The sequence below is a fragment of the Lampetra planeri genome, chromosome 7 (assembly GCF_965212315.1).
Source record: "Lampetra planeri chromosome 7, kcLamPlan1.2.h2, whole genome shotgun sequence".
Lineage (NCBI taxonomy): Eukaryota > Metazoa > Chordata > Hyperoartia > Petromyzontiformes > Petromyzontidae > Lampetra > Lampetra planeri.
In genome coordinates this window covers 6,284,055-6,307,595 of record NC_136113.1, presented here as the reverse complement: position 1 = coordinate 6,307,595, position 23,541 = coordinate 6,284,055, and the positions used below count along the sequence as shown (strand labels likewise).

General features: G+C 40.1%; 1 protein-coding gene across 1 annotated transcript in view; it reads left to right on the top strand.

The window, feature by feature from the left end:
- LOC144719854 (uncharacterized) overlaps positions 1-23,541 on the top strand; it is a 79,954-nt gene that overhangs the window by 30,664 nt on the left and 25,749 nt on the right. Inside the window, exons 2-5 of the mRNA XM_078596117.1 lie at positions 2,560-2,636; positions 3,175-3,797; positions 18,172-18,272; positions 22,783-22,852. Of these exons, the coding sequence (XP_078452243.1) occupies positions 3,231-3,797; positions 18,172-18,272; positions 22,783-22,852 (738 nt within the window). The 5' untranslated portion in view covers positions 2,560-2,636; positions 3,175-3,230. The remainder of the gene's footprint in view (positions 1-2,559; positions 2,637-3,174; positions 3,798-18,171; positions 18,273-22,782; positions 22,853-23,541) is intronic.

Below are 23,541 nucleotides of genomic sequence, written 5' to 3'. Positions count from 1 at the left end.
TTGTAGAAAACAGTGTTTATTATGCGACAAGGGGATTTGGTTCGTGGAATTTGTTACTTTTTTGGAAAGAAAAAAAGTAGCACGGATGGACTGAATTGCTTTACGCTTGTCCGTCTGCCAAAAAAACAACACAGAAATGTTTTTTAACCTTTCGTGAACGTGGCTTTTTTTCACAAACATATGAAGTTATCAGATTTTAAACTTAAAACGAACAAAATCTTTCTAAAAACTGGAAATAATTACAGGATTTGATGAAAACAGCCAAAAACCTTTCGTTGTACTTTATTTATTTTTTAAGAAATGTATAATTCTTTGGAAATGTATTTATTTTATGGCTTGTCACGTAAGATGCCTTTTCCTGGTTTAATTTGATGTTTGTAATACAGAACTGTTGAACACGTTTTCTCTTTTCAAAAGTGATTTTATTATAAAAGTGATGTATGAATGAATTGCCACGGTTCATTGTTGACATTTTAACTGGTCTAAGTTGAATCGGGCGTCGTTATCGGAAACAGTTCTCAAGCATTTTACCATTGGGTGTGGGAACTCCAATAAAGCTCTCCGATTAGGGCATGTGGCATTGCGGCTTTCGCTGACTTTGGCCAAACCTGACAACGGAAACTTTGTTTTTCCTAACCATTTTGAGGTCGAGGTCTACAAATAGTGTTCTAAAGTATGTTTCAGTGCCAATGTACTAATTAACGTATTTAATATATAGAGCGGTGAAATAAATAATTGTGCCAATCCGCAGGTGGTGGGGTAAAGTGGTGGGTACTCCTACCTCTTGGAAGATGACAGGCCAGTATTAAAGAGCGGGCAAAAAAACACCCTCTAGATGGGCTCTGGAGCTCCCTCGCAGAGCCTCTTCCTCCGGCAGTGATGTTAAGGAGTAATTGCTGGCGCTGCACATTATACCTTCTCACCTGTTATGCAGTATTAAAGTGTGAACATTGTATCCTAATTATAAATTTCACACTAGCACTTTTGCTGTTGCTTCCATACCAAAAAGAAAATATATGCTCTTTTTTCAGACCCACTGCACATTCCTCCCTTTTCAGTGAGCGTGTTTCCGTTTGACAGAAAATGCAGACATGGCAAGCACAGGAGACATTTTAACGGGTTTTAAAATAAACTGCTTCGAATGTTTTTTTGCGAGTTGCATGGTGCATACATTTCGATTCGCGGGCTGGCTTTTAAGCACCCACAGTTGCATGACGGAAGCAAATATCCCAATGAACAGATTTCAGAGACAAAATTAACCAAATGAAAGTACGTTGATTATGCAGACGTTTAAATAAATCGTCAATAATATACGGTCATATAATTAGAACAATTTTTTAACTGAAGTTTCCATTTCATTACTGTATCTGAATAGAATTAGTACTGGATATGATTGCTTTAGATGTATTATATGTAATACAACATTTTCGTAAGAGTGCAATTCATAGAAATGTGCTTTAATAGTTGCCATGCAGTGACAGAGTCAAACTGTTTGCCATATGTAGTTGCTCGTTTCAAATCATATTAAGTACTAATATTACCTTATATTTCCATAAAATAATAAACATATTGGTGATAGGTACGATTGTGGAGGCCCTTCCAAAAACAGCGGCATGAGCAACAAATTGCAGGGCTGCACCTTTTGTAAATAAATTGCCTTGTGATGTAGCGATATCTGTAAACTATACTGATGTGGATTGTTCTTATCTGGAGAATTCGATGGGCATTGTTGAATATAGTGTATATGCCTGCCTTGTATTCCCTTAAATGTATGGCCTTCTGTAGGAGCAGACCTGCAATGTAGACGTAGAGTTGTTCCCTAGTTCGTAGTTTGGCTTTGCTAATGTGTCGACACAAAATTGGCCGGACATTGTACGAACTTTGTAAAGGTTTTGAAATGCTCATTAATTTCGACAATGTAATACAGATGGTAATAAAGGCTGCTGTAAGTGGTTGGTGCGATTATATAAAGTAAAACAATTATAATTGGAATGGAAAATGAATTAATAAACAAATGCATGACAAACATTGTACAGATTTATGTGAACAGGGCATGTAGTCAGGTGTCAGCGTGCCCTTGTCGTGTTTTATGAATCTAAAGCGCTAGAGTGGGGAGCGATATAAGCCAAGGTTTCTTGGTTTGTGTATTGGCCGTGAAGTGTACTGGCACGGTTTCAGCACTTGTGCGATATTTCACAGAAAATCCATAACTCTTGTTGGCATTACCATAGCTGAACACTGACGCATACAGCATTGTTATGTTGGAACCTCTTTATCTTTTTCTAAGGATTGTTTATATAATGATTTTATTCTTCTTCTCATGTCAGACACTGTGAACATTAACATGACTGAAAATCCTGATTATATTGCCAAATAGTTTAATCCAGTAATAAATGAAGATTTTTTAGGTTTAAGATTCTGTGTCATATTGAATATGCAAGTATAAGCAATATGTGAAGAATTTGATTGAATTTTTTATATATATAGGAACACTTCGATACTCATGTTCAACTTGTAACTTTTAACTAAATCTTTGTCGTTTTCTTGTTTTGTTTTCAGAATAAGCACAAAGACGTCTCTGCGATCATTGTGATGTTGCTGCTGCATTGATGCCACCTGGGGAAGGTGAAGGCAAGGTATATGTTTGTAAAGCCCTCTGACGGTCATTTGGAATACATTGAAATGTAATTTTTTATTAACTGAAAAAATATGTATAAATTACACTTTATGTTTATTTTTTACATTAAGTCAGAGTTTGCAAAACAAATCTATGTTCTTCAACACAGTGCAAATTCCATCTGTAGCAATCATCAGGTTCTTGAAATGTGTAATTTAGTTTATTTACTATTTTTAATTTACCAGGTAAGGCTCACTGAGCGAAAGAGTGCTTTTTCAGAGGTGGCCTGGCCACAAATTATAGCTCAAAAAAGTGGATTGTCATTTGGAAACGTATAGTAGCCAAATACTCTAAATGTAATAACTACATTTGTATGAAGACTGGAGACAGTTATATGAAATGGAATTTGGGAAGCTTCACCTAAAAGAATTACATTTGACTGTAAAATAACGAAGTTGATAACCATTTCTACAGGATATATATCATGCTGTACGTGCCATAAAATACAATGTATGTTAAATAAATAATATTGTGCCTCGGTTTTTTTTCTTTCCCAGGAAAACTTGCCCATGACAAGTGCTGAGCTACGCCAACGTCGACAGCCAGCCTTGCCATGATGGATTCATCCGAGTGCGAGCGGCCCGTCAGTCTGAGCTCCACCACATCGTCGTCGTCGTCATCGCGTGACAGCCATTGCTCGTTCGGAAGCAACATGACTCTGGCCTCTTCTCTCTCCACCTCCCAGAATGCCGACACGGGCTCCACGACATCTTCATCGTCATCATCGTCCCGAGACAGCCGATCCATGTTTGGGAGCAGCGTGACGCTGGCATCCTCTTTGTCTGCTTCGCAGAACGTCGACTCTGGGTGTTCGTGCAGCGACAAGGACAGTGACACGGTCAAGCTGGATCAGGTTTCTCCAAACTCCGATGCCTCTGAGCAGAATCGGCAACCCAGTGGTGGGGTTGATGAGCACGCAGATAAGTGGAATGTTAACTTGGGCAGGAGCAATTCTCGACGGCAGAAGGACTTTGCAACCATCTGCTCAGAATCGAGCGAGTCCCCAGTTGCGACCGACGCGATGGTCTCTGACCCGAAGCTGTCGTATGTGGACCGCGTCGTGCTGGAGGTTTTACAGACGGAGCAGATGTACGTGAAGGACCTCAGGAGCATTGTAGAGGTAAGGGGGTTAAATTCTCACATTTGCAACCAATTTATCACAATTGGTAAGGTTTCTTTTCTTCCTTAAATATATCGTTTTAAATTTTTTTGAAAAACTCTCCCAAGAAAATAGACATCGTAATACACAATACAAAATATATTTGCCAAGTGCATGAATTGCTAAGAACATTGCTTTCCATCTTTTTTATGAAACCTTTAGCTTCAGTGAAACACTCTTCCTCTAGTGTCCATTTAAACAGTAAGGCTATCTCTTTGTTTCCATAACATATTTTATTAGGAGGTCATATCTCACTAAGTACGCTGTCAAATTAACTAGCGGTACAGACGGCCCTTTTTTGTTGTGCCAGTCACTGGGATCCAGCAGCTCAATGGAGCACACTCTGGATTAAGAGCTTTATAGTAAAGGTGAGGACAAGGTCAGACTGGAGACGGGAGGTTTGAGACATATGTGTGCACACAGACCGTTGCACACTAAACCTCCCAGTTGGCTCCATTGTGATCTTGCTCGGAATGGAATGATTTACACGAGAGCAGTTGAGGCAGAGGGCACTGAAGGATTAGGGGTCATGCTGAGAAGTGGCATATTTCAGCCATTACTGACTGAATTCTGTCTTGCCACAATATGAAGCTTTGGGCTTGCTTTTAAAAATTATATTTCCAGGAGATTGATGGAATTTCTATTACGAAGCTAAAATATTTAACTTAAATGTTTGTAATTTTACTTAAATATTTCGAAACTGAAGTGCTCATATATATGTATATATTTAAAAATGCTTAGTCTTAATATAATGAGAAAGATTGTTCTTAAAATCATGGACCTTTATAATACACAGTATAAATGTTAGAAAAATAATACTGTCATTTAAAAGACCAACAAGATCAACATGATCATAACATCTTATGAACATTATAGTTCCTGGACATCTTTTTTTACTTGAGAATGCATTAAATATTTGTTTTTATGTTTTTACCAAGCTTTCTGCTGTCCAGTATGACACTGTTCCAACATATATTTTTTGAGAGACAAAAAAACTCAACTGATAACCCATCAAATGCAGGTGTGCTTTGTGATATTAATTCCTAGCCTTCTTGAAAAAACAGCTGTCATCACAGAGTGTGAGAAGATGTGGAAACATTACGGCAATAGTGGAGGTTTCTCCCATCACTCCGCGCTCTGGTCACGGAATGCGCACTATGTGTGCGCATGCGCAAGCGGTTTCTGATTACGACTTCCCCCGCCCCTCAAAACAGGCTCGGCGTGACCTTGAGCTTTATGTGCTGCTGTCTTTTAGCTTTAAAGAGAGTTGTTTTGGATTTCCATTTCTACAGCATGCGCTTTTGACATTTAAAAAAAGTGTGATACATTATAGCCATGGCCATTATGTTTCGGGCAGTTGATCTGCATAGCACTGATAACGCTTTGTTATCCAACTTTTAGTAAAATATGAGGCTGCTTTAGCAATACATGACACTTCGAGGTGTACTGTCATAAATCCTGGCTGTTCTAGGTAGCTTCATCTCAACCGATGTGTGCGACAAGTAATGGAATATTAATTTAAGTAGTGTTTACATCTTATGCATACCAATCGCGAGATTTGTCCTTTCAAAGCACAGGTATTCGCATATATTAAAGTTATTTTTTTTAAACCCTAAATAGTTCAAAGGTGGCATGGATTTTGCTAAATGTGTCCATAGAGATGATTATTTGGCTGCTCAATGTGCACAATGTATACATTGGTAACAGGTGGTGTGTGTTGCATTCAGATTTGAAGAATGGGTCCCGTAGTCAGTGAAGATGACTTTTGGTGCCCAGGGCATTTTGTCTTGGCATAAATTATTCCTAGCGGGATACGGGTGATGACACAGCCAATAAATCACCATGACAACCCTTGACCAATGAACTCATCCCTCACCCCTTGGAAGAGATGACCCGTAAGTGCTTAATATGTACTCTCCTACAGACTTTTCTGCATTGCAGGCTGGGTCGCAAACCCCATTGCCACAAGATATCCCGAAATAAACTAATGTTAACAACCTATTTATTCATTCGATATTTTACACAAGGCTGCAAGAAGTCAAAGATAGCAGTGGCCAGGTAACTAAGAGAGCCAATACTGTGTCGGGCAGCACTACAAAAATTATGGGTTAGAATCTAGCGGCTACCGGTGATTAAAGTATAACAAGTCGATGGTCTGAAATCAGGAATAAAAAATTGCACAAAAAAGCCCTTTGATATTAAATATAATGTCACTTAATTTAGGATATTTTATCTCTTAGAAACATAAATGTTGGATTTATTGACATATGATGAACAACCTTTGCACCGTATTAAAAAATGTGTCTCCTGAGTATGCATAAAGAGGTTAGTTTAATGGACTACAGATGTAGTTCTGTGACATCATCTTCTGGGGACATTCTCTGGCAAAGGTTGTAACATTGCCTCCTACTTATATCGCAAGAAGAAATGGGAAAATTAAAAACTATCAATGTGACTATTATGTTGAATAACAATACCTGATTAATTGCGGGTAAAATCTAGTTGCCTATCGTGTTATTAAAATGAGCAAGGGACAAAATTAGAACGTGAAGAAAAATATAATAATTGCAACAACTTTTTGACACATGAACACCTATTTGGGAATTCATGTCAGTGTATATTAGTATAACCTTGTGAAGTAAACTGAAGTTAAGGCATGAGAGCAGTCAGATGTAGCTGAGCCAATACTCCAATTTGGCAACAAACTTCGGTATATCAAGTATGGCTGTCGAAAAACGAATCTTACTCTTGAACACTCAATGGGCAGAGGGATGACAGTGCTCTTCCTGTTCCTTGAGGCTTGCAGCCATGCAAATCATAATCTGCTTTATCGCTTGACAAAGACTATTGTATACCTCTGGTGTCCGAGGCGGCACACTGTGCTCAGGTTTCCTGCCTGAAGTGATTTCACACAAAGGACACTTTCCCCAATTCAAAAATGACTTTGACCATGGCCTTGTCAAACAACGTTCCCCTTTCCCAAATATATTGACGTAATCTTTCCTGACATTTTTTCACACATTTTGGGGGAAGTTATTATTTTAAAAACCCATATATCATTCATGTAAAAATACATTTTGTGAAACATGAAATCCACGATAAAACCATTTTGAAAAAAATATTAAAAGGTATTATTCACAAATGAAAATCCACTGGCTCACAGGATTTTCGCCTGGCCATACAACATAGCAGAAATACCAAGTTAATACCAATATTGCGTCTGGGTGATGCTGTTGTTTGGATTATATATGATTTTTTTTTCTTTGGAGGCCTTGGAAGGAATGCTTCAATAAAGGTCACACATCGTTTGCATTTCTTCAGCAACCTCAGTCAAAACATCCCCAGCAAAAACTGCATTCAATTGCGCAAACACAAGCCACGTGTCTAAATTGTACTTGTTCAAATCTCCTTCCATTAACCAACCTCTGCATGTCATGCCAGAATGTAAAGGAGTAAATCTGTCATTAAAGCAATTTAACAACCTTGAGACTAACCAAATAGATGTGGCTTCCTCCAGAGGCCTGTCATATTATTTATTTATAATAACTATTTCACAGACTAATCCACACAGTCTAAATGAATGAATGTGTAATGATTAAGGCTACCAAACAGCCCAGTTTGGCCAGGATAGTACCAGTTTTCGAAAGGCTGTCCCAATATCCCGAAGCTTTTGGTTGACAAAGGTGTAGGAAGGGCTTATGAGCAGTAGGGCAGGGCCAAGGAAGAGTGGGAGAGACCACTCACTGTGTGGAAGGGATGTGTCATTGCATGGGTGCTGCTACGCTGGGAGCGATAGTGTGTGTGTAGTGGTTAGCGTGCTGCGCTCCGAGCCCGGCCGATCCGAGTTCGATTTTCCGCTCACGGCCAACACCAGTGACGATTATCTGAACCGGTCCTGGGCCTCCCCAAAGTCGATTCCGCTTCAAATGAATACCTGGTGCGGCGTGTAAACATTGCCACTGGGGAGACAAAGGCGGCCGGGTGTGGTGCTGGCCACCCACTCCCTGGTGTGCCTTGTGAACCTCTTCATAGATAACTCGCAGACAGCACTTGCCGCAACAGTCTGTTAAGGCTCTACGGGGGTCAGGTGGGATATTGTTTTTGTTTGGCTGTGTGAAGCTGGGCTGGGCTGACAGTGAGGGGGGGGGGAGAGGTTGAGCCTCCCGAGAAAAATGGTGGGGTTAAATATGATTTGAATATTGCGACAAATAGATTAATTCACCCATAATACAGTTTTTGTTTGGGTTAGATCGCATAAATATATACGTGTCATATTCTTGGTTCTTTCGGTAAAGTCACGTAGAAGGGAAATAATAAAATTCTGAGAATTTATATACGTGTCGTTAAACCAACCACCACTCGACACAGCCACTTGGTAAGGTTTGTCACGTAAACAGAACAAGCCAATTCGTTTCTACTACAGCACACCGGTGTGTTGGAGAGCAAAGCCACAACATTTACAATCTGAGTACGACGTTTCGCCAGTAATTACAACTAGCTCCATCAGGCGATAGCCAGATTCATTCACATACAGTATTGAATTTACTTGCAATTATTTAATTGGTTTGATGTGTTGTTTCTTTGAACGTTGATAATCTAATCTATTTACATGTATGGTGATTTCTGGGAAATACCATGTCGACATCAATATGGTCAGTGTGATGGCTAACCATTAAGTAAAACATATTCCTGCGGAGGGAGCTGGTAGGAACGTTGGGTTGCTCGGTCAATGGCCAGGGTCAACGGTGGCGTGGTGTATTCCGCAAATATGGCCGACTGTGAGGGCGGGCACAAGCCGGCGTGAGTAGGTTAAACGTTGAGTTTTATAAGGGCACCACGGGGTGACCAGCCCCTCCAAACCCCACCCCTTCCACCCCCCACCCAGCCCCACCCAGCTCCTCCCCACCCAGCCCCTCCCCACCCTCCCCTCTCCACCCAGCCCCACCCCTCCCATTTTTGGATGCACGACGGACAGACACAATAATCCCATGTGGGCTGGTGTAACCAGGAGGTTCCTACCAGTACCATATATGCTGGCGTAACCTAAACAGTTCAGCCTATAACAGAAAAACTTGCAGGAAAACCTCTTTAGGACTAGTTAGGAGAAGAGGCATTTCAATTATGGGCTTGCCCGACACACAGTAAATATTTGAATAATACAACATTGCTAAAGTTCTATGACATTAATATTTAATGCACAACTAAAATTAATGGGCGTTAATTACTTCCAGCGAGCTGTATTCAACAACGTGTTTTATCTGTACCGTCCCGGAAACATCATAGAGACTTGCATGCTATATATCTTTATTGAATGGGTAATTCCACAGTGGTTCATTTTGTTCCGATTTGGACTTTTACATTTTTAAAATGTGGGTATCAATTTATGTAGACAAGATGCTTGATTGTGGTCTGTTACCAGATGAAGTCTTTTGTTATCACGACCAAACACTGTTTATTGGCAGTACATTTCCTGTAGTCGGTCATCGTTCATAATATAATACTTAAAGAACAGCCTTTTGTAAATCAATTGCTAGATGAAGACCTCCCACACCATCGCGGCCATGGAGATCAGTCCGTATGGGTTGCTTAAGGGGAAGTTGCTGGGTCGAGGACCCGTTCAGATTTCACACACCTCCGATGTTAGCCGTGGCTGGAATCAGACTCAGGATGCCAGGTTCATAGTGCAGTGCACTGATGATGCTCTCTACTGCGTCACGACGCCACCCTTTGTCACAATAAATTAAAGTGGCATAAACAGAAAAAAAATAGGTGGTAAACGTTTTCGCCAGTGACCTTCCTTCAGAGCTCTCTACTTTGTTTATGATCAATATGATGAGTTTTTTTCCCCCAATGCTGCATATAACGCACGTTTTAGGGATTGAAAAATACAAATGCTTAGCATGACTGTTGACAGTTGCAATAGATCTGTGATATGCATTAGGTAGGTATGCTGTATCACAATTTGAACCTTGCATAGACGTTAATGCTGCTTCCATATTAAGCAGCTGCATTCCCTAAGGCTAAGCAAGGTCACTTTACAGAATTAGATTTCTTTGGCCCCGAAAAAACCCCTGTGCAATAACTGCCAAAATGTAGACTATTCATAGTTCACATCCAACTTGCAGCGCAAGCTAACAGGAAAACGGCACCCACAAGCAAGACATCATCGACAATCTGGGGTGCGTGAAGGTGCTTCGTATCTCTCTCACTGGATCGCCCATATGGAACTATTTAAGATCAGTAATCTCTTTCCACGTACGGAGGAGGTCGAAAGAAGTTGAGAGAAAAAGTTGCTCCAAGGGTGTCTCGGCAAACTCTGCCGTTGTAAACTCTGCCCCATTCTTTATTACAACGAAGCAATGTCTAAAATGGATGTATGATTTTAAAAAAATTGTATCTATCGCAGTAGTTCCCATCACACGTTGGGTTTATTTGAAACCAACCGTTTATACCTATTTAACCTTAGTACTCACATTACAGCCATGTTTAGCGTGTGGTTAGCTGCTCATGATGTCATGTACAATGAGCTCACTGCCGCCCCCCAGTCTCTGTTGTCTCTCTGCCTATCAGCACATACAGTGGAGGTTCTTTACAGCTCGACCTCATGAAACCATAGTCAGCTTTTTTCTTTATCAAAGCTTGAAAGCTCTTTCATTGGGCACAATGGCATTGGTAAACTTCGGGCGAGATGGCATCTTGCTTGATGTCGCGCCAATGGAAATACTAAACTTTACATCCAACAACTGCGGATGTAACACAACGCTTGCGTGTGGGTGACGATGCAGTCGCGGATGCGCCGCCACAGTTGTTTGAGCGTACTTCGAGTGACTACTTTGACGCAAAGCAGCAACGAACTTGGCTGATAAACGCTCCGCGTTGGACAGCCGCACGATTCATGGCTGAGACCGTAACTTGTCAGAGTTGCTGCGTTGTGACATCACCGTGCTATCGGCATTCGGGCCCATTGGCTTCGGGAAATAACTTGTGTGCAGATTCCATGGGGACACTAAAGTATAGTTTCACATCCAATCCGTGGGAGCACAAGCGCTGAAGTGGAGTTACTCGTCGGAGAATAAACACTGTGATGGCTAGACAAGTATTCTTGACACATCGAGGACATGTTAGATGCTTGTAGCATCGTGCAGCTGGAAAGTGACTGAAACATGCTTGACTTTAGGAGGTCATCGTTTTTGCGAAGCATAGCATGCCGATTTACAGAGGAAAATTTAAATTTTATAAAGTCATTTTGTAATGCTCATTAGCTTTTCCCGTCGCCAGCCACTTTATTGCAGATCTCAATCGCCTTCCCTTTGAGGAGTAGTCATCGTAAAATTAATGATGTTATCATCACCGTCGTCTGCCAATGTAGATCCACTGCTTTACGAAGGCCTCCTCAAGCTGCCACCATCTCTCGTGATCCTGCGCCGTAATAATCCAACCTAGCACCTACACACGAGCTCATTTAACCTCCACCATCGTGGACATCCTCTCGGACGCGTTCCATCCCTGGGCTGCCACTCCATCGTTATTCTTGACCGTCGGACATCATCCCCCGTATTCTAGTGACGTGTCCTACCACCAAGCCCACTCACTTGTCTTAAGGCCGCTTTTCAAGCTGTTTAAAGGTTATATTATACGTACTTCGCGAAACATAGAGTGCGCAAAATAATACGGTTATTGGCAAGCATGCCTTGTTTACTACAAGTGGACCCCACCTTTGTAACTAAACATTCTTACCGCAGATAACGAAGACCAGGGCAGGGCTTACATTGTGAGAAATGTGACTATATTAAATCATCACAAGCAGGACAAGCTTAGATAAGTAAACACACACACATATCTGTTTATTTGCGCACATTTGTAGAATGAGTACTGCAGGACAGAGATGATTTAAGTGTTTTACGGCATCAGTTGATGCTTATATCTTTGTGGAAGAGACAACCTTTTTAAAATAACAATCAATGGTCCTTCTCCAAACTCGTGTTATGTCCTCACATCTGGACAAGCTGAGTTGGGAAATTCTCCGGAAGTGATAATAGTGATGCGTGAAATGTTGGGTCCCAGTGCGTCTGGGTTTCTGTGCGCGGGAGACTGATTTTGGTGGCAGTAAAGCTTGCTGATAGTTTGGTTTGATAACTATGTTTTTTTCTAAGTCTGCAGAGTAAATTGTTTTGGAAACACTAGTTGTATGTTTAATAATGTATTTTTTTTGGCAAAATCCCATTAACAAAAACGTTATGATCCGTCAGATGATATCTTGTGTATTTTTCTTAAGATAGCATGTACTGTACAAGTGGGAGGCGGTTACTCAATATTGAAGTGCTACAGACAAGACCCTATATGTATGATTCACTTGGAATAATCTAATAATATGAGCAAAAGATTGGAACGCAATGTTCCAAAGTGTTCTTATGGGTAAAAAATATTTGGCATGTAAACACTTGGCTTTTGTGAAGAAATGTATGTGGATCAATAATTATTTCACATATCGCCACTGGTATGTGGGTATAAAGTTATAAGGTGTACTTGATTTAGTGTTTTTGTAACTTTATAAATGAGATTCGCATGTTAATATTGTGCATCACACATGGGCTTTCTCTCTTGAGCTGCTCTTTGCTACCAGGCACAATTTCACGAGCACAACCCAGAAATACGCACCCACCAAATGTCGCCTATGATACCATTCTTTTATTCGGACTCCTTGCTTTTATCACATATCCTAATATTTTAATAATTCACTATACTCACAGTTACTCTCCGTAAATGCCTCGGCATCATCATCAGCCACCATCGTCTTTCCACTGCTGAATAAAAGCCTCCCCATGCTATCACCACCCCACACGTTCCAGCCCTGCCACCGTACATCTCGCTCCTACACATGAACTGATCTGGTGTGCTTAGGGAACAAGCTTTACATAAAAAAAAACAATTACTTTAAAACAATAAAATAATAACATGCAACCAATAAATACCCACATGTTGATAAACGGTTTAATATTCTTAGTTTTTTTCGGTAAAGCCACGTAAGTAAAACATTAAAATTAATAAAAGTAAAATAAAATCAAAAATAAAAATCACGACGTTTCGGAGGCAACACAAGCTTCCGTCTTCAAAATAAACGGTTTAATTTTCCCCACAGGTCTCATGAAGCGTCGGGAAGGTAAGAATCTGAGTTGCCAGTGTCTGGCATTGAGGTGGGTTTTTGGGTCCACTGGTGGGGCCTTTGCTCGGGTGAGCAGGAACTGCTGTCAATCGCCGTGCGGCGGCTGCGGTGGAGGCTTTATCTGATTATCTCACGCCGACCAAGGAGGCGGCGGCGGCGCGCGTGCTCGCCCTTATCTCCAGACATCGGACATGAGCTGTGGCTCGGAAAGATCTTCCTCCACAGAGCTGCCGCGGCTCTCCTGGCTGTCATCTCTTGTCACTCATCACACCCGCACGGCGATGGTGGCGGCGGCGGCGAGCGAGAAAAGTGCTGCCACCGTTGCATGACTGCATTACGAGGCCTCCAACCTCTTAACGTCCAACACATGTGGATGCTTTTCACGTTTTCTCTCATCGTATGACAAATTGCGCGTCACTTCTTCTATTGCATTTTGTTCACGATCATACATATGCGCTTTATACAATGCGTTTTTGTTTACATATCGTACGTAATGGATATTTGGTATCATCGATCATAGGTATGTTTTGACACGCTTCCCACATCGTCAGATTAGCTATGAATGTGTTTCTTTGAGCGGATGACCGTTGATGGAGCAAAGCTGTCTTCGCGATGAGTGGTCAGCAAAATTAGACTACTGTGAGCACGTGGATGTTTTGGGTTATAGGTCAACACGTAAATGAGATTCATCTTCCCGGGATCCTTATTGTGGGATGTGTCTGCAAGACGTTGGTTATGTGCGACGTGATGCGTTTATCAAAATGAGAATATTTATACTGGAGCAATCCGATGAGCTATAGCGCCCTTTTTTCACAAATGTTCAGTCGGGCGGGTAAGAACGTTACAACAACAAACAATACAAAAACATGATAGGAGTGCAAAGTACAGGGGAAGGTAAACAAATCACCTAAACACATACAACTACACCATCCCCATCTTACCAGACAAAGCCCACTGAGCTAACAAAGCCCACTGAGGTTTAAACATGGAGTGAGCATTATTGCTGTCTACGCAACGCAATGGAATCGATTTACCGAGTTCAGATTCCTTAATGGGCGAAAATAGGGACAACCTGTGAGTGCATTTCAAGTGTAGCCATGGTTGCCCACAAGAAAAACTAAAACATTCAATTCGTTGCTGGCAGTAATAGATGAGGTGCGTCTTTGGTGTTGATTTTTTTAAAGCCGCAAACCACAGCTGCCTTTTGGGAATGTTCATTTATCTTCAGAATTAATCTATCCCACCTCTAAAGCAAACACTGCATAATGGGGAGTAATAAAGTACGGAAATAGAGTCAGATAAGCAACCACCCCACGCCACTCCGGACACAGCAAGAGGAAAGGGCAGTGCTCAGACCCCACGAACTAAAACTCTTTGAAAGACTGGACGTATGTTTCTTGGAAGATACCAGCAAGCTTGCTTGATATGTTCCACTTTTACTTCTGGGCATGAAAGGAGTTGAGTGCTATCCATTGTAGTTCCTTGTCTTCAAAAAAATAAACGGGGTGGTAAGGTGAGGAATGCCTGCTAACCATTACCGAAGTAAAATAATCTAACTCGATGCTTACAATGTAGGACTTTTTTACCACGAAAAAACGTTGCATAAATTGGTAACGTGTTTTAAACGTGAGTGTTTTGAGATACGTAGATGAAAAACTGTTATTGATTTTTTTTAAGTAATACAAGAACATATGTAAATTATATATGGAATGCAAAGCCTTGGAGTTGACAGTGAAGTCAATGTTGTCTGTGAAATAACAGCATTCACATACATTTCCCATCAGAAGACCCAGTTACCGATATCCTGGTGTTATGGAAGGCATTCTCATGTCAACGGTGTCGGGAAAATAGCTTAGAAAATTAGAGCATTGGGAATTCCCATAAATATCCTGGGACATTTCACTGTGTATGTGAGGCCCCAATGGCAATAAATGCAACACTGCATATGTGGAGCTCTGTAACATCTGGAATGTGGACATTTGTTTTTTGCGGCATTTTTACCACAAGAATTCCTGTGCATATGGATTGCATAGGTTTTTGCCCTACAACTACAAAATCAATAAGTGACATTTACATCTGATGCCAAGAGCATGCCAAGAGCATCAGATGTAACTTTGGAAATTATTTGGGGTTACTTTTAGTTATGAAAATACTGCTGATTTGCATGCACAAGAATTATATTTTTCATTACGCATCATTGCAAAGTGTGAGGTGTAGACTTCATGCAATGTATATAGTTGCTGACTTTGTCATTCATTTTTCAGTTTCAGCTACGAAGCTGCTTGATCATTTTACGCACTCAAATAGAGACCCCGCGTTCTCGTTTTTTCCCATTAATTTTGACCCTCAACATAAATAAACTGTAGGTATTTTTTACGTGATTAGGGTTAAATAGCAATTTGGGTTATTTTAAGATGCATGAAAATAACTGTTCTGATAGGATGTTAACTTGCAAGAAGGTTTATTTTTAATATCACCAGCTGCCTCACCTATATTTAGGTAATGTAATCCTGATTTATGGGAAATGGCCAGGCTGTCGAATATTTTGATGAAAGTTTGATTTTAACAGGCAACAAGAGAGAGGGAAAAAAGTAACACCTGGATTTCACCCCTACTACACCCCCAGCTATGTCTGCATCTCAGTGGGTTAGATTCCCTTGCGTACGTTTCACATGTGAGTGAAATTACGCACTCTGAATGTAAGGCGTCTATGGTAAGGGACGGCTGCCAGTAACAGCTGCCAGTATCTCTGTCCATGCGGGGGGAAATTGCCAAAAAAAGCCCAGTACCACCACCGTTTCCTGAACCACTGGAACGCAGTCACAGCAGGTGATACAAAAAATGCACCCTTCCAGGACTAGAACACCTGGCTGATACCTGAGGAGAACATTTTGTGCTACATAGTTGTGGAAAATTGCTATCGGTACCCTGTATATTTTGTGCAATGAGTACAAAATATTTTCTTTCCAGATTTTCTCAATTGCGAATTTGTACCTGGAATGCATTCGTGTTAAAAAAGTGAAACTTACGTGAGGCACACTTCATGTTCATTCCGTTTATTTTTGCTTAATTTCTTTATTTCATACGTTCTCCGCTAGTTATGATAAACACAACAGTACGTGTTAATTAGGTGTCATTTCACGGTTACTCCAAAACATAAGATGCTCTGACATTGCATCGGTTCATAATGCTTTTTTTTGTCAATCCCAGTGAATTGTAAGGAAATATTAGAATGGAATATCTCAGCACGTTTGCATATTTATCTTTCCAGAATGTATTTCATTTGGAAATAATTGGACAAGTTCAGTGTTGATCAAGAGAACATCCATCATGGTAAAATGTAATAAATACTGTAGCTCATGAAGTAAATATTGGCAAACTATAACCTTCCCTTAAGCTAAGTTCCATGTAGACTTATAGCCCAAAGAAAAATCCAGTATTTGAATTACCGACATTTCTTGTATGCTTACACCAAATTTGTATTTACTCCTCTAGATCTGATAGACTAAACATCATTCTGGTCATTATTACATTCCTTGCGAGTTTGTCTTTTCGCCCAGAGACTAACTAGAAATAGGCAGACCGTTTTAAAGTATGTTCCTTAACATTGTCACAACTATAATAATGGTATTGTTCCTATAAATATGCATGATCCCCTTAACATTTGGACCATAAACTACTGTAGTCTGTGCACTTTCAACGGAGGGAACACAAAACTACACAAACTCTCTCCTGAAGCCCTCACATGGTTAGCATACCTCGACATTGACATTCCGATCCTAAACATATTTCCTTACACAAGAACAGAATCCTTTTGTTGAACTGTTACGTATTTTCCTTGTTAACTTAATCAACATCATCACTCAACCATGGTCTGTCCACTTATTTCCATCGTTATATGTTGAGAAGTCGTAAAAACACTCGCAAGGATAGAACAGCTTCATTGAGATTTCATGAAGAAAGGAAAAAATACTGTTATCAGTTAATGGAGGAAAGGCCAGTCGATGCACTCTTCCTAAAATGATAAATGATAAATCGGATTGGAAACATAAAGACGAACATACAAAGAGGAATGATTTACCATCTCGAAGACATAGTAATTCTAACAAGCAATAAAAATTAATTTCTAAAAATTATATAAGAACTTAATTATAAAAAGCCTGCAAAGTTATTTCAAAAACAAAATCAGCATTCTTAATTTACTCTATATCTATCATTACCATAAGTATTACCAAGATGAACAATTTTCCATCACCGTATATGTTTCCTTAAATCTGTATATATAACCCTTGCATCACCATGCAAAGGTCAAGCCATTCATGGCCCGTTTGGCATACAGAAGTATGTATCCATGTGGCCAGTGCTACGCCCTAACTCAGGAAACCCTGTGTGGATGGCAGTAGGGAATATTGCTTTTATGGAGGATATGGCTCATTTTGGCTGGACACTTGCCATATAGGACCTACGTATTCAAACGTGTGCCGTGGGAAATTTTTAAAAGGGGAAGTGAAAATGATGAATACAAATAATTGCTAGCAAAATCTTCAAGTTTAATGGAAGCTCAAACCTAGTGTGTGCCAATGCGCTTCAAGAATGTTGATAATTGTGCATAGTATTTTTAAGACAAACTTATGTACAAAGTTTATTTTAATAAAACAAAATGTTCTGCATTCGCAATGAGTTCATGTAGAGATGTGGATCTGTCTATTACATAACAATAACGTTTCCTTCTCGTTGAAGTAGAGCTTTGCATTTTAAATCTTCTAATCCATTCTATCGCAAATTTCTTGACATTTTATGCATTCCATTTTTGTTATAAATACGACAAATAAACATTACCAGTATATATAAAAAAACAAGGTCTCAACAAAGTGCAAATTTGGTGAAGTGCACACTATCAAGCACATATTACTGATGGCTGCCCAAAGCCACACGCGTATGCTGGTGGAACAAACAGTTACCCTGGATGATGTGGAATGGCTTCTGAATGTTTAATACAATTGTAGTCTGTTGCTTTTGCCGAACGCCAAACGATAAGAAAACTGTGATGTCATTTTTTGTAAATGACTTTGGTACATGAGTTGAAAAGGCACAAGAAAATGCAAAGTTTTGGCCAATGTGGGAAAACAACTAAATGCGTGCATGTGTTGATGATATTTGTTTTTTTTATAGAATTACCTTGGCTGTATCATCGACACGCCAGACCTGCCTCTGAGCCCTGAGGAGGTTTGCACGCTCTTTGGAAACATAGAGGACATCTACGCTCTTAACAGGTGAGAGATCGCTATTCTCGCGACGAGAAGTGACAGCACTCTGGGGTTGTAGAAAGGCAGCGCTCCTGCCATGATGTGCTCCTGCGTCCCCACTTTGAATCTGTGCGGAGTGAACCTATCACTTTACTATAAATAAATAGCTCTTCCCTTCTGCGTCTGCACTGAAAAAAATTAAATACCGTTTAATTTATCGTCTTGTTGCCCTTGGAGAATTATGTTTACGAGCAGAATGGTTTTTAAACACGCAAAGTCTGCATAGGTTTTTTTCACCATTCTGGGTCTCATCCCCAGAGTCAGCCTTGTCAGCAGATGTTAGTGGGTAAGTGCCTATACTCTTGTGAAATTGTGTTTGCCTAGCAAAATATCTTCCAACGTTGATATAACAAGAACTGTACCTTTTCTATTTCGAACATACAAATACTAAAATACAGCATGCTTGATTTATTTCAATATCCTTCACGGACTAATGCTAATAAATAAAAGCAACCTGTATTTTAGTGTTTATGTATTCTAGACCAAAGATAAAGAAGTCGTTGTTACATGTCCTTTACAAGCTAATGGGCTACATTTACATATTTGGCCACGATAACATCTTGCTCTTACAGAATAATAAAAGTGTCACGTGGTTAAATCGCAGGACATGGATTATGTAGTCAAGTTCTAAAAGAGAAACCGTCTGTCTTATTGCCTTATTTAATCTATGGCTCACTGAAGGTTCGGACACCGGGGCACCCTTGCAAAAGAGATGTTCTCTCTTAAGGGCTGCTCCAGGTAAAATATTTAAATGAATACAAGTAAAAAATGGTTAATTTCACATTGTCTTTCTGTTTATTAAGGTTAATAGGATTTCATAAAAAATAAGCTGAGGATTAGTTTTTTTACAGTTATTTTTATTTAAATGTTAGTGCTCTTCCAGATTTTGAACACATTGATTAATTGTATAGTCCTCCACGAACACACACCATTGCCAAGCAATTAAGTGTGAAATTCAATCGTGTAGAATATGAGTGGCCAATGCATACAGAAAAGTGGGGCGTATGTGTGTTCATTGAGAGCAGTTGCATGAAGCCAGGCCAACCCATCCATTAGTGTGGTACGTTACTCTCTGGTGGTGCGCGAGCACAGCTGTGAGGCGTTGGACTGTGACCCATTTGTACCCAATCCAAACTGATAGTGTGTGGTTGTGTGGATGTATGGCTCCGCTTGGGCAGCCTTGAGGTCCTGAGGTACCATTTACCTGGAGGATGAGTTTATACAACCTCCACTAAACAAACTTGGCCCAGGGTTCTGATGGTCATGAGAGAATTAGAGCAATGCTGTAACACGACACACATTGGTTAGCACAACACTCGGTACAACCAGAAAATTCATCACAGAGCTATTCTGTACAACCGCGGGAATCTACAGACAGCAAAAGCAGTAGTATAATATATTGGCTGTAAACAAAAATGTTCATCACATCATTATAGTTTTCTATTTTAAATATCTCCTTTGTTTTTTAAGTGAGTTTCATGAGACTGTGACGCCTTTGTGTTTGTTTGGCATTTGTTCAACTGAAGTCCGTTTAGCCCTTTATCTTGGTGTTGTGATCAACCAAAATTTGGCAAGAGCTCGTGGGTTCAAATGGCCCACTCGTCTCACCCAGCAAATGTAGAAATGTGTGCAAAGCGGCGATTCGTATATAAAAAGAAGCCAATTGGAAATAGCCAGCTTTTAGTAAATCAGCTGCCGCGCATTGTGTCGAGTGTTTACCGAAGGTGTCAAAGTATGTTTGAATGTCACTACACGTTGAAACGTACTTATTATTTCATTTTTGCAAATGAGGAATGTATATTTTTCGAAAGCCCTCGCCTTAGTGAGACATCCAGAGCAGCTGCGGACCCTCAGTGCTCACTGTAACACTATAGTTGCACGGTTAGAGCAGACCGATTATTTTTGGCAAGCTGTTCAGCACGCAAGCCCTCTACAATGGAATCACCTCTGAATGGCTGTTTGAAGAATTATACACAGTAAATTTTACATTTCGGACCCACACTTCACGTCTTGGCTCTAGTTCAGCTAGTCCAGTCAGCAATAGAATTCGCTTCGGTGGAAAGGCATTGCGCTTGTGTAAATGGCCTTCTCTTTTTTTAAATCTGTGTTTGTGGCTGACGTGATATATGGAAGAAGATGAACTTTTAAGCAACATCTTTTTTCTTTTTTTGGCTGTTGAACAAAAAAAACAGCCTGTAAAATGTAGTATATGTCACGGTGTTAACTTAGATCTGGATTGCATCATATGATGTACCATACTTTAAAATTTCCCTAGAGGTGTAGTTATGAATTAGATCATGTTTTTACTTTAACAACCAGCAGCTTTAGAGTGTAATCATACATCTGAATTAACGTTCACAGCAGTTCATCACCGGCATAGCACACACCTTCACAGAGAGCACCGTGCTTTTGGTGAAGTATGGTAAAAACAACCCCCATGATGGACGCTAGCATGGGGAGGCCCTCAATGTAGTCTTGACACTTTGATGTTGCTGTTGTCTGCTGGCAGAGAGTCGCCCTTGAATAAGAGCTGTGTACAGTTCAATGGCCTTTACTGATTCATTCAGCAGTGGGTTGAAAAAAGGCCTTGCGTGAGTGCCTTCATTTTCTTGGGTGATAACAGGAATGAGAAGAAAACAAACTTCAAATAACATGCTTTTATGCTCAGAGTTGATTTTAAAATAAAATCTAAATGATTGAACGAATTATAGATTTGAAGCTTTCGTGACTGCAAGTATTCATATTCTTAGGTTTTTTTGGTAAAGTCACGTAGGTGAAAAATAAAAAATGTATAAAAGTAAAATACAAATAAAATAAAAATCACGACGTTTCGGAGGCAACACAAGCTTCCGTCTTCACCTGAAGACGGAAGATTGAACGAATGATATCATACGTTTCAAACAACATGAAAATGTTTTGTAGGCACACAGCCTCTGTGCATTATACAAAAACCATCGGCACTTCATGAGGACCATAAGATGTGCCTTGTGATATTCTTGTCTAAAGTCACCATCGATATACATTTCATAAAATGTGACCCACTGAGTGACTGACTGACCTGTCGGTGACCGACTGACCTGTCAGTAGGTCACATTTTTTTCTCATTTAATGCGTAGAGGCCTTGTGTTTTTTGCATAATTCCGTGTCGTTTGAAGCTCATGGTATTGTCCGTCCTGCACTATTATTCTGTTATAATGGAGTGTTCTCATCATTTACAAATTTGATCAATTGTTGGGGGGAAAAACCTAAAAAAAATTTTTACTGAGAAAGCAAAGCTTTTCCACTAGCTGCTGATCATAAATAATACGTAACAAAGGAAATAACTTTATCATGTAAATTACTTAAATCTGCCTGGTTATGGTGGGTGACAAAATAACCAAGCAATGTTGACGAAAAGTGATGGCCTCTTTATTATGGGTGTTGGTGTCACTGAGTTGTCAGCTGTCTGTCAGCGCATTCTCCACTCTCATGTTCAATAATCACTTCGGTGTCAAAACGTAAGTTCTTCGTCGGCACTTTCCAAACTTAGCATTTGTGCCTGATTGTAAAATCCATTTAGTCAAAAACTATGGACTCTCCCACATTTAACAATGACTCGTATAAAATAAACAACATCCATTACAGAATAAAATGTTAAGCCAAATATCATATTACAACTATTAAATACTGATTCGGAGTTGCCAAGTATGTCGAATATCCCCCATGACCCTCAGCATATGGAGGGCCCTCATCCAGCAGTGGACTGACAAAAGGGCTGTACACGCAAAAATACCTGATTATAAACACAATTATCCTCCCTCCACAATCATAACTTCAAATTTGTACTTGAACTTGTCTACAAAAGACTGATTGAGCACTTGACAGGCATCTTGCTCATGCCTGCATGGGTCTGGGGCAGCTGCGCACTGCTTTAAGTGTCACATGACGTCACAGAGAAATTAGTCCTTTCTTTCTCCCCTCTTGCATGCAGACAAGCGCTTTCGCATGTGAGCTTCAATAGCCGCAAGGCCTAATGTGACCCGCAAGGGGCATGGGCCATTGCGAGCTGTGTGGAAAACGCCTAATGAATTTGTGAAAGGGGAGGAAAAGCGAGTTATTTTGATTTTAGAAGGTCACTTTATTCAAATGTTAAGGATAATAACAACATGCACATTGAATCAAGTGTACATTAAACGACTGAGCAAATTTTTCACCGTTGCGCCGTACAGTTGGTTGTCCCACGTCCAGTGTTTTTCGGCACGATTTTCTCCAGATTTTAAGAAGTACTTGGAGTGAAACATCGAAGGTCATGCCGAACATCACGCGGTACAACCAGAAGTCACACCAGAGAGCTATATCTGCAAATAAATTGTGTGTGTAAATTGTGCATGGAAGGTCTTTCAAATGCAACTGTTATTGCAAATGTATTTCGCACAAGCACATCATTATTCTGTGTGTTTGTTCATGTCCATATGTGTGTTCTTTTTTGCATCTTCAGCGAACTTCTTCATGAGCTGGAGAGCTGTGCATTCGATCCTGTGGCCATAGCTGACTGCTTTGTTGCAAAGGTAAGATTCAACAGCACTGGTAAATTCACTGCTGCATGAAGGCTTCCCCGTGTCGCTGCCATTTCTCTCATGACACGTTGATGTAATAATCCACTAGTACCCGCACACGAGCTGATACGATCGCTCCATCAGCTCGATGGACGTACTATCAGATGCGTTCCTTTCCCTGACTGCCACCTAAGGTGTAAAGTGTGATACAATGTACCCCGGTGCAGAAAAAAAAAAGATTCCTGTGATAAAATGTATCACTACTTGTGCCAACTGGTCATGAAAAATAATACATTCATAAATTGTTGTCGTACTGCTTTAGCATTGTTGCAGAAGCACAAAAAAATACTCGACACATCAGTGAATTTCACTGCCATAATGAGAGAAAACATACACAACAAAACATACTTGATGATTACATTTGGAATGTCTTCCAAATAAGCAAATCATTTCCCTCACTGTGTGAATATTAAATCGCTTTTAATTATGAAAACAAGTATGACATTCATCAAATTTATAAAGCATAAACATTTCTATCTCGCTGCACACTATTGGGAACAGAGTTTAGTGTACACTGATGGAATAGACTCACTCATTACAACTCTAGGTTATATACATTGAACAGTGTCCTGTTAGACTATACACGTGTGTGTATATGCTTGCTTTCGCTGTTTCATCTTATGGGTGAAAATACTTGTGAT